Source organism: Formica exsecta, unplaced genomic scaffold, assembly GCF_003651465.1.
Source record: "Formica exsecta isolate Colony F162 unplaced genomic scaffold, ASM365146v1 scaffold102, whole genome shotgun sequence".
NCBI classification, from domain to species: Eukaryota; Metazoa; Arthropoda; class Insecta; order Hymenoptera; family Formicidae; genus Formica; species Formica exsecta.
Window position 1 is genome coordinate 75812 of NW_021848359.1, and position 13082 is coordinate 88893.

The 13082-nt window shown below is 33.2% G+C and overlaps 1 protein-coding gene across 1 annotated transcript in view; it reads right to left on the minus strand.

Moving 5' to 3' along the window:
- LOC115232850 (proteoglycan Cow-like) overlaps positions 1-13082 on the minus strand; it is a gene marked incomplete at its 3' end in the record, with an annotated part of 164822 nt that overhangs the window by 53749 nt on the left and 97991 nt on the right. The window contains exon 2 of the mRNA XM_029802983.1: positions 8813-8870. Within this exon, the coding sequence (XP_029658843.1) occupies positions 8813-8870 (58 nt within the window). The remainder of the gene's footprint in view (positions 1-8812; positions 8871-13082) is intronic.

The following is a 13082-nucleotide window of genomic DNA, read 5'->3' on the forward strand; positions in this document are numbered from 1 at the left end:
GTCCGGGTCAATATAAAAGATGACTTAGTTTACGCGTACGCGCCTCGACGAATGTCTTACAACGAAAAATTAAAATTACGAGAAATTACCAATGATTTGTTGGAGAGAGGAATAATTGTGCAAAGTAGCTCTCCTTATTGCGCGAGAATCGTACCGGTAACGAAAAAAAAAATGGAAAAACACGTATGTGCGTGGATCTTCGTCCTCTAAATCAAAGAATTCATAAACAGAAGTTTCCAGCTCCGATTATAGAAGACCAAATAAATAGCTTACAAGGGAAACAGGTGTTTACGGTTCTCGATTTGAAGGACGGATTCCATCAGGACGATACAAAATATTTTTCGTTTGCGACGCCGGATGGGCAATTTGAATATGTAAAATTACCGTTTGGATACGCGAACACCCCGGCGGAATTCCAGAGAAGAATTCTGCAGGTTTTTCAGCCACTAATTCGCGAGGGAAAAATACTCACATATATGGACGATATGGTTATCGCGACTCGCTCTATTGAGGAAAATCTAAATAATTTAAAAGAAGCACTGATTGTATTAAAACAGTATGGGTTTGAGTTAAACTTAGCGAAGTGCCAATTTTTAAAATTCAAAATAGAATACCTGGGGTACATGGTCTCACGAGAGGGAATTACGATGACCAATAGGCATACGCAAGCCATATCCGATTTTCCGAAACCAAAGACGGTGAGACACGTGCAGAGTTTTCTCGGGTTGACCAACTATTTCCGAAGGTTTATAAAAGATTACGCGAAGATAGCACAGCCGCTGCATAAATTAACAAAAAAGACCGTGAGTTTCGTTTTCGACGAGGAATGTGAACAGGCCTTTCAGACGCTTAAAAAAGAATTAACTAATTACTCGGTGCTGCGCCTGTACAATCCCGTGGCCAAAACGGAATTACACATAGACGCTAGTGGGTCGGGTTATGGAGCAATCCTTCTACAGAAACAAGCGGACGGCAAATTGGCCGCTATCGCGTATTTCAGTAAAGCCACCTCCGACATTGAGAAGAAATTCCATAGTTACGAGCTCGAGACGTTAGCAATTGTGAAAGCGCTAGAGAGATTTCATATATACTTGCAGGGTATTAGTTTTAAGGTAGTGACGGACTGTAATTCGCTGGTCTTAGCCTTAAAAAAGATTAACATTAATCCGAGAATCGCGCGGTGGAGTTTAGCCTTTCAAAATTATAGTTTCGAGGCAGTACACCGAAGCGGAGATAAAATAACACACGTCGACGCGCTTAGTAGGAATATATACACGATAGACACGCTCACAAACGAGGATGAGCTAATGTATAGACAGTTAACAGATCCGAATTTGCAGAAACTCGCTGAAACGATCGAATTAAAAGGAAGTAAGAAATTCACGCTAATCAATGGTATGGTTTTTAGGACGCATAATGAGCGAGCATTGTTCGTGGTACCGGAAACAATGACCGAGAACATCATTCGAGTTTACCACGACGAAATGGGCCATGTGGGAACGGAAAAGACGTTAAAAGGAATTCTGGGACACTGGTTTCCATGTATAAAAATGAAGATAAAGTCGCATATCGAGAATTGCGTTACGTGTCTTCAATTCTCTCTATCCAACCAACACATGGAGGGAGAAATGCAGATAGTGGATAAAGGCACTAGCCTTTTTGAAACGTTACACATGGACCATTTCGGGCCGTTGGAAACTTCGCCAGAAGATTATAAATATATATTAGTAGTAATCGATGCGTTCACGAAGTACGTCTGGTTAATGCCTACGAAAACAACAAACACGAGAGAAGTGAAAAAGAATTTTTCATTTTTATTTAATATTTTTGGTGTGCCGCAACGAGTGGTTAGTGATAGAGGCACTTGCTTCACGTCTCAAGACTTTGAAAAGTTCGTGGCTAAGTGTAAAATGAAACATGTGAAAGTAGCGGTCGCTTCGCCGTGGACGAACGGACAGGTCGAGCGGGTGAATCGATTCATAAAGAGCACGCTTGCGAAAACTACCAACAATCCGTTACATTGGAAAGCGAATTTGAACGATGTCCAATATGTGTTAAACAATACTTATAATAAAGCGGTCAATACGACACCGAGCAATCTATTACTAGGGTATAGTCAGCGAAAACATCAGGATAAAAATTTATGCGAATTTATAGATAAGCTAGCAGAAATTGAGGCCGAGATATGCGAAAAGCGAGCGGCGATGCGTGATAGCGCACAATTAGCGAATAAGACAATGCAAGAGTACAATAAGACTTATTACGATAAAAGACACAAAAAGCCGTCATTATATAGCGAAGGAGATCTTGTAATGATACGAAGTTTAGCAGTTAAGCCGGGGGTGAATCAGAAATTACTTCCAAAATACAAAGAACCATATGTAATTAAAGCGGTACTTAAAAAGAACCGATACGTAGTCGCGGATAAAGAAGGGTATAATCGAACTCAAAAACCATATAACGTGATACTCTCTAGTGACAAATTAAAACCGTGGATACGAGTGGGAAGTAATCCTGATTCAACCGAAATAGAAATAGAAAATGAGATCGAAGGCTGTGACGAAGACTGAACATTATATCAGTATTTGTATCTACCAAAGTCTATTGAAGAATTTAACTAGTTATAAGAATTGTAATTGTTCAAAAGGATAGGTAAAAGGATATTATAAATGTACGACAGCGTTCGAGGTCGAACGACAAGTCAGGCTGGCCGAACTGTAAGAGTCGTAAGAATAGATGGTAAGATTAGGAGCACCCGTTAACGAGTGTTCAATCGGAACACCCGGTAAGCAGATCCGTCAGGTTTGAGAGATATCGAACTGCCGAACACGACGAATAGGAACGCGCCACGATGAGATCCGATAAATATCGAATCTCCAATGACGCGTATAAAACGAGGTAACCGCGTGCCTTGAAGAAGGCAATACATCTTAGAAAGTCTTAGAGCGGGTTAAGAGAAGGTATCAGAGAAAGAGAGGCAAGTGAGGTGCGAAGCTAGTCGATTTTATATTAGTAATAATAGTAGCCAAGTCGGGCTTAAGATTAAAAGCGCGGACGTTCGGGCCCCTCCGGCTTATTAATTAATTAGTTGAGGATTTACGAGAGATCGACATAAGCATAGTACGTTAAGCCGGCAAGCCACGTGGCCAAGTATTCGAGAAAGATCGAGCGCCATATTGAGGAGTTTCGGAGCAAGCCCGTGTACAGGGAATTGAAGTAATAAAACCCATACATATCTAAGAAAACAAGCCGAGTAATTATTTCCGGGAAATCAGAAGCACCCAGCCTCCTCAGATCCTTACACTACGCAGAAAGATATAACTATTTCCTTTTTTTTCTTACTTTTGGCACTTATACAGACACTTGCTCAGTTACATTCATATCTTCTTTTTCTCTTTGCCCATTCTTCTCTGTCCATCTCTTTCTTATCCGAGCATACTATATGTGTGTTATATATTATCTGTGTGTATATGTTTGTGTATATGTAATAGTAACTTTAAATTTATTAAAATATCATTAATCTCTTGCTTATTTGTATATTTCACTGAAAATTGATTATATTTATTTTGCAATAGTAGTTGTGTCACAGTAGTTAGTTAGCCAGAGGCGATCAATTTGTGAGTTGGTTGTTAAAAGAAATATTTCCCACCAAATGCGTTTTGCATGTACGCTTTGGTTCGAGAATATATCCCAGAGGCAATCAATTCGTGAGCTGGTTGTTGAAAGAAATATTTCCCACCAAATGCGTTTTGCATGTACACTTTGGTTGAAGAATATATCCCAGAAGCGATCAATTCGTGAACTGGTTGTCGAAAGAAATATTTCCCACCAAAAACGTTTTGCATGTGCGCTCTGGTTATTAATTGGATATTTCATATCATATGCGGTTTGTGCATGAATATTCTGGTTATTAAAAAACAGTTATTCCATAAGAAATTTAAAGAAACTTCCGTTTTTGAAAGACTAAGTGTGCAATATCTGGTATTCCTTCATATGATTGCAACCAATCATATATAGTAATAAAAGCTTACAAATTATTGGAAGGAATTATTATTGTGATTACTAACGATGTATTTTTTCTTTTTTTGATGGCACCAAATTTCGCGTATATAATAGTCTATCAGACTGTGTATATACAAGTTGGTAGCTAAAGAGAAAAAATATATACATCTTCGTTATTAGGAGGCAATCCTTATAAGAAAATATACTCCAAGGATGTAAAGAATATAAGGAAACGGTTTTGTAATATTATAGCAAGTAATAAACTGCTGCCTTTTTTTTAATGATAAGAAATTATGAGTAAAAAAAATCTATCCTGATACTCGTAACAATATTGGCCAGAAAAAAGATGCCTCAATCTCGCTTGCAAATTATAATCGCAGTTATGAAAATAATAAATAAAATATTTTGGTTGCGTTCTCACGAAAATGGGCGATGAAGGAGCCCTTTCTATATTATAAATATCCAAAATATTGTAACAATCATAAAATTTTGTTGCAATGTTTTGCATACAGAGAATTTATGTGTTTGCATTTATAAATATTTATATTAATATTTATATAAATGTAAATTTTAATATGTGCATACTTATGTCATAAGAATATATAAACATTTACATTTATAGTGAAGAAGTTTATATATTACTCATTAGTTCTCAATCATATCAATTATACCGATATACTGTCGATGATAAAGATTTATCATCGTATTCAAAATTAAATGTATAATATATTTATATCCATATATATGATAATATATTTTAGTTCAATTTTCTCGAACTGTACTGCATAAATTGTAACCCAGCAAACCAAGATATGATTGTTATACATATAACATGTACATAATAAGTGCACATGTTACATCTATGTTATATAGCAGATATATTCCATGTTTGCTGGGTATATGTATCATATATATATATATATATACGATACCAGATACACCTGAGTCGCATCCACCAGTTCTACGACCGACCAACTGGCGTCCAACAGTCTTGGGAGCAGGCCACCGTTGACCTCGCCGAGCCACCAAGGGCCGGCACCCGACCGCACCAGCCGATGCACCTCCGCTGCCAGGACCGTCCGCCCACCGGCCCAACCGCCAGACCACCGAGCCGACAATTTCAACGCAAAACCCGCGTCAAAATATATCGGGCCGCTCGAAGTTCGCCGAATCGTCTCGTCCGTCATAGTAGACCTGAGGAGCAAGCGGGGAAAATGGTACCGACACGTACACATACAAGACCTGAAAGCCGCCAGAACCAAGATACTGCAATAATGTTAGTGCGTACATGTATATTACTTTCATACACATGAAAGAGACAAAGATAGTACGATTATGTCTGTCCTTGTCAGCTCTACAGATTGCAGCTTCATCTATCACGCTACTCGACAACTAATCTATTGCTCTGTTTTACTCCTCGACATCGATTCCGCACACACACACATGTACACTAAATCAGTTCATATACTAATCTTTTTACAAGCAACCCGGCCCGCAAGAGACCGCGGGAAGCCGAGGAGGAAAAGGGCGAAGGGGAACAACAACCTCGCCTCCTGATGCCGACCGGAACTCATACTTCGCGTTTTTATCCGTAAAACAGACCTTTGAGGATCCCCTTAATAAAGGAGTTATTATTGAGTAAAGCCTGGCCAATCAGCGTCGACCTTTAGCCGCGCGCCTGGTAGTGTGCGTGAGCGCTCCATTATACCGACACTTTTAGTTACACTTAGATGAGGGCGTTCACCCGTCGGAGTTCGCCCGTCGCTCCGGCATCCTCTTAATCACGATAGCTATATAAAGCTTGCAAAGAGCGGCTAGTAAGATTAAAGGTATAATAACTATTTTTATCAGATTAATTTGTCTGATACGATCCCAACACAGGGAATTCAGATATTGAATTGAGTGTTCAAAAATCGGACAAATAAGTGTCCGAAAAAGTTAAAATTATCCGTTTATTGTCTACTTAAAATGTAAAATAGAGTCTAATATTTATACAAATACAATTTTAATTTTTATGGGTTAAATTATTTAATCATTATCAATTTCGTAAACTTGTAAATTATTTATAAAATAGCGCTGTTAATTAGATAACAGAAAATTGTTTAATAGTTTCCATTTCTATATAAAAGCAAAAATTTGATAATAATTTTTTAATATGCAAAATGCTTCAAATTTAATAAATAAACTTTGAGAATATATAAAGACATCCAAGAGAAACGAGAAAAATCTCGTTGTAATTGCGTAAATTCACGATCTTTTTTTCTTATCTCTCTTGGATGTCTTTGTGCTGTATGGGGTATATCATTGTTCATGATTATTTATATTTATCCAAGATTGTTTCTAATGTGAGGAACATAAGATTCTCTTCATCTAAAGAATTAAATAGTTCTAAATTCGATATCAACTTTGTATAATGCCATGTTGATCTCTGCATTGGCGTTTCTTGTATTTGTACTCTTGTACTCTTAAAATTCTGTATTGAACTTAATTCTGTATTGAACTGTGTTAATGCAGCTATAAAAAACAAATCTATTAATTATAGTATAAGAGAAAACGGTGGGATACCTAAGAATATATAGAAATACTTTTTTATATTAATTTCAAAAATATTTTCAATTATTTTTTATTTTAAATTTTGTCTATACTATAAATAGTAAGTATTTATAAAATTTAAATAAAAATTTATGACTTTTTGAGATAATGTTTTATTTTTAGAATTTTTAAACGGAAGGAAATCGCTAAAGAAAAATAAGACATTATTTCAAAATAAAAATACTATATGTATATGTATATAGTATTTTTTTAATATACTACATTTTTCATAATTTATTTTATATCTGTACTTTTACTAAATTTTTTTATAAAATTTTTTTACTTTTTTTTTATTTGTATTAATTTTTAATTTTTGTACAAATTTTTAATTTTTTGCATTAATTTCTAAGTTTTAATTTTTCTATTAATTTTTTGTTTTATGTTTTTTTGTGTTTTGTATTATTGTATATAAGTTTTCTTTTAATATTGGAAATAAATAAATTTTATATATATATAGCACAAAGTAAAAAAATTAAAGCAGCTATTGTGTACAACTATTTTTGGTTAAAATATTTGTATGATTTTTTACTTTTAGTTAGCGCAATTTTTTGATATTATTATTTTTGTAGGATATAATTATACAACTTTTTTTAGTTAAAATATTTTTATAGGTTTTTATTTTCAATAATTTAAAATAACACCATTTTGTACATATTAAATTAAAATAATACTATTTTATAAATACATATAACATAATAAAAATTTTTTCACAAATGGCGTATGTACTTGGCGCCTTTTTTTACTTTTTTTAAAATGGTCAATATAAACATGGATAGATTTCATTCCATCGTATCTTTATTGTAAAAAAAAATAATAAAAATGAGTGATGTATGCCAATATTTTCAATATGTTATGCTTTATATGCATCGAAGAAGCTCCACCATTGCAACTACTTTAGAAAACTTTATAAAAACCGCGATCTTCATTTAAAGTAGACCTGGAAAAATTGTTCACAGAATTGTAATATTTTGATATGAAAAATAAACTTGAAAAATAAATTTTGGGCGTTTCGATGATAATACTGTACACAATTCAAAATATTTTTTTTCAATTTTGACAAGAAATGTTATTGAAAATATTGATAGATTAATCGTGTATCGACATTTAAAAAAGTTTAAATATAATTCTAATTTTGATGGTTGAATGCCTCTCATGCAGTTACTGAGAAAAATAAAATAAACTGAATTTTTTTTACTAATTGTTTATTTGGCCAAATGCACATGGACTTATGTCCGCCCTTTATACTCATAGACTAACAGACTCATGCGCGGCCTTTATACATTTTTTACATGTTACCTAGTTGCAATATTCGTACTTCTCCGATGCATATAAAGCATAACATACAAATGTATTGGTATACACTCATACAGATTGGTATCACTCATTTTTATTTTATTTTTTTTACAATAAAAACACAATCGAATCAAATCTATCCATGTTTTGGATCGATTAATGGCTGATCATACAAAATGAATCATGTATAATGTTCAGCGCAAAAAAAATAAACCTGATTAATTAAATCAAACGCATTGATATACTCAAAAATAATGATGTTTATTGTTTATACATATAATAAAATTACAAAAATATGTATTATCTTTTTTGAATTATACATATACTTCTCATCGAAGATAGAATAAATTCAAATAGAAATGATCAACAATTGGATAAATTAAAGATAACGATCTTAAAGAAACACTCGATTTTAGCTTAAGAGAGCATCGTCTTACACTTACATAATGTCTGAACTTACGTGGACGTGTAAACTCAAGAAATTGAATTGAATATTCTTTCGTGTTGTATAGTCTCCAAATATTACCTTATAAAATTATCACATAGTTTTATGATAACAAAACAGTTTGTACGGAAAAAATGTCGCGTTTTTCACATATTTAAAACATTAAGCTTCATTTTTCGGTTATAAATCGCTCATTTTTTACAATAAAAAAGTACGAATGTAGCTAGAATATTCATAAAAAGTTATAGAAAACAAAAACAATTACAATATAAATAATTAAATAAATTCTTTCGCTTATTGTAAAAACTGGTAAAATTTATTTAAAAAGTGACAAAAATTTTTTTTTATTTAATTATATTTCAAATAACTTTCAATTAATTTTACACTTTATAAATTAATAATAAAAAATATAAAAAGATGCGTATTAAGATAATTGAAAACATAATTATAAATATATACAGATGATCCAACACTACTCACTATTTGGATCATGTATCCAACGTTTCTTATCTCCAACTTTCATTATACGGGTGTCATCCTGAAAGAAAGAAAATTGATGTGTCAGAAATCAATTTACCTGCACATATATGTTATTTAAATTTCCTTTTTAAATATAATAGGATACATGCAAATATAGAACATAAATTCCTTAAAGATAGTATTTTCACATTGTCAAACAAAGATAAGGGCCACCGCACAAGCTCTTCCGTAACGCGTTACATGCGAAAACCAAGTTCCATGAAAAGCACTGATTTTAAAGTTGCAAGTAAGTCGTTTATGTTTTTGCATTTCTTTATAATAATGTTTCCCACAGTGAAAGAGAAGCTCTCCATCTTTTAATTTTACAATATTTTGACGTGGACATTTTATTATCTTGCGAATAACGTTTTTTGCAGACGAATACTTTAACAATTCTTTATAATTTGTTGTCAAAGCAAAAAATTCGTAGAATTTTATTTTCTATTCAAGTAACTATTCAAATTGACTGTTAACTTTTCAACGATCTATTTTGTACTGGCTAATATTTCCGCCAGTATTTACAAAATTGTAAGACATATCAACAATATAGAGATGTGTTGTTTTTTCAGTAGACGACTTCAGTATAAGAAAGGCAAACAAACCAAGTTAAACGAACAAGGTAATACTGTATATACAGTGTTTTATAATTATGTAGTATTCATTATACATTTTTTGCTAATAACTTTTAAACAAACAAAGAGCGCCGACTGAAATCTTCACATTACTCAGAATGACGACCTTGATAATATATGTGAAAATTATTGAAATCGGGAGTGACTCCCTTATACTACATAATTACCAAATATTTTATGTATATAGTTTTGAGATATTTGCCTGTTAAGATTAAAAAGACACCCTGTATACAGAGTGGACCAGTAACTCTTGCCATCTCGAATATCTTCGAGTCTAGAACAGTTACGAAAAATTTTTTCCTACAAAAGTTTTATAGTTTCAAAGGGGCCATCGAATGATGGTAACATAGTTTGTCGGGGTAGCGGCGCTTCGGAGATCTCAAAGTCAACTCCACTTTTTCAAATGGGACGACTATTTTTTTTTTGCGTAATTCGATAGAGGGGCTCAAAAAACGTTAGGAAGGTAAATTACAAGACTGTCAATTAATATCAAACATAAAAAATTTATAAAAAAATAATTAAATTAATATTAATAAAAACTCACGCTTATGAAATGTGCTCAAATATATGAAACTTTTGTAGGAAAAAATTTTTCGTAACTGTTCTATTAATAAAATATTAATATTAATATTAATAAAAACTCATGAAATTAATAAAAACATTAATAGAAACTTATGAAATGTGCTCAAATATATAAAACTTTTGTAGGAGAAAATTTTTCATAAGTGTTCTAGACTGGAAGATATTCGAGGTGGCAAGAGTTACTGGTCCACCCTGTATATACAGGGTGTTCCATTTTAATGTCCCACCCCAAATAACTTTTTTATTTTTGATTGTAGAACAAAATGTTTCAGACAAAAATTGTATGGTTTCAAAAAAGACATAAGATGGTGCCATTAGTTTGACCTTGAATAGTTGCTTGAAGGTTACGTGAAGGTCATTTTCAATTTCTTAAATGGAACTACCTACTTTTTATTACATATTCTTCTGGCTTACAGCGAGAGCTTTTCAAAACCCTATAATTAAGTACCTTTTTGTTAAGTACTTTTTAAGTTATAAGGGGCAAGATCAAAAGCACGATCCGGCCGGTCAAGGCAAGATCGGGGCATGTACAATTATTGTAGGCAGTGCCGGTTTTAGCAATATTGGCGCCCTGGGCAAGATTATCATGGCGCCCATTCAGAGGCTCGAAATTTTTGAGAAAAAAAAGACAAGGTGGTAATATCAAACGGTGAACCCCACTTTGTTTTTAGATTTTAGGGAATCCCTCTTACTCTCAAACTAGCTAAGCAGAAGGTTACGGTCTACGGAAGTCAGAACCGGAAGTCTAAAAAGAATAACCAAATAATAGATTAATATAGATGTATACAGTTAACGATTAACTTCCAGAGAAACGGCATTTTTCATAAAAAATAGTAGTCTTTTTTGATAAAAAATTTTTGTGTATACAGGGTGTCCTCAATTTAAATGACAAAACTTTAGGGGCGTGTAGGGGACCGATAAACTAAGACAAAAAGTCCTTTAGAGATTTGCTCGTTTTTGCTTCGTTTTGAAGAAAATCGCAAAAAATGAAACAAATAATTTTCACCAAAAAACTTAAAACAACACTAAAATTATTAGATTTACCAAAAAGTATTATAAAATAAAAATTGTAGAACATGGAATTAAGAAAAGAGAGTGAGTTAAAATCCTTCATGTTGTGTACCAGGTTTGTACAGAGCTCCAAAAAGGGCATAAACGGTCCGGAATGGTAATGAAATTTTCAAATTTTGCTAATAAAGTATTTTTTAAAGAAATTAAAAGATTATGAATCTGTAGTAAGATTGTAAAAATTTTTAAACTACATAGCAGCTTTACTAATTTAAACGGATATAAATGAATGAACGCATATGAGAATTCAGAAAACTTTCCTTTAGCTTTAACCAGAGCTAACGACGTGGACGTAGAAAGTTTTTGTAGCTCCTTTTTTGTTTTTTTTTTTTTGTGTTTTTTTAATATTTTTTTGTTTTTTTTTCTATTTTTTCTATTTTTTGCTTTTTTTTAATTTTTTCCGGTCCTTTAGAGGAGAGAGATTAAACTAAAGTTTTCGGAGATTACGGAAATCTAACACAATTTTACTTTTCGGGCCTTTTTGTCGGCAAACACTCGAATCAAATCGGCAAAATCCGTTTTCGGCAATTTCATTTTCAATTGAAAAAGTAGCTAAATTAGTAAATCTTGATTGTGGAATGGTTGATCGTAAATATGTCTTTATTAACTCAAGTTTTGAAAAACTACGTTCTCCACTAGCTACTGTTACAGGTATAGTTACCAAAATGCGAAACGCAATCCATACATTTGGATATAGTTCTTGAATATTGCGCTGTTTAATAAAGTTTAAAACGTAGATGGGAGTAATATCATCGTTATCCGGAAGAAACTTTTTAAGACTTATGAGTTCGTCACACAACAAATGACCATCTATATCGGAATTAGAACCATTAGTAAGTTTTCGTTGGAGATCAGCACAGAATTTCAAAAGTTCCTTTCTTTCAGGTATTTTTTTTATATTGTACAAAAAAGACCATGTTTTTGAATAATCATGTAACTGTTTGAACCTTTCTTTCATCGACATTAAGTGGTGTCCAACAGTTTATTGAAAAATTCAATTTCAAATTTTTTTTTCTGGGGTTTCGATGAGTTCGTCCGTGGCCATTTCACCAGCTTGGCGTTTTATGCATCGTACTCGTTCCATTGGCTTAAAAACAGGCTCAATTTGTAGTTCTTTCGCCAGGTCACTTGCTGTCAAAAGAGTTGAAACCAGTTTTTCGGTACTCTTCTAAGAAATTACAACAGTTTTCCAGCATTTTAATGGATTTACCGAGGTCCACGTTTTTTGATTGCAGAGATTTATTCACGACATTGACTTGAAAAAGAATCTCGTACCAAACAATTAGGGAAACTATGAAGCCAAAATCTTTCAACTGTTTTGCTAGAGTGATTGCTTCGTGCGAGATAGTAACATCACTTTTTTCAGTTTCATTAGCCAAAGTAACTAAAGCATCGTGCATCGAACGTCACAAATTTGATAGCGGACTGCTTTAACACTGTTTATTTTTGCTTCCCAACGTGTATCACTCAGTTTTTTTAAACTGTAGAGTCCTAAGTGATCGATTAGGATTTTCCACCGATTAACAGAAGCAGAAAATAGTGTGAACAATCTCTGCAAAACCCCAAACAAAGTAACTGATTTCACTGACGATTTAGCAGCATCACACAGTACGAGATTGTAGCTATGGCAACCACACGGTACAAAGAAAGCCAAGGGATTTAAATCTAAGATTCTTTTTTGTACACCAATATTTTTTCCTTCATGTTTGCTCCGTTATCGTACCCTTGACCCCTACAATTATGCAGTTCAAGTCCGTGTTTATTTAATACATTCAGAATTACTTCAGTAAGCCCTGCGCCACTAGAGTCACTGACAGGAATGAATTCTATGAAATGCTCCTTTATATTGTCATCAGATAAGTCAGCAAATCGAATCGTAAAAGAAAGTTGTTCAATATGACTTATGTCTGGAGTGCAATCAGCTATGATGGAATAATATTTGGAGTTTT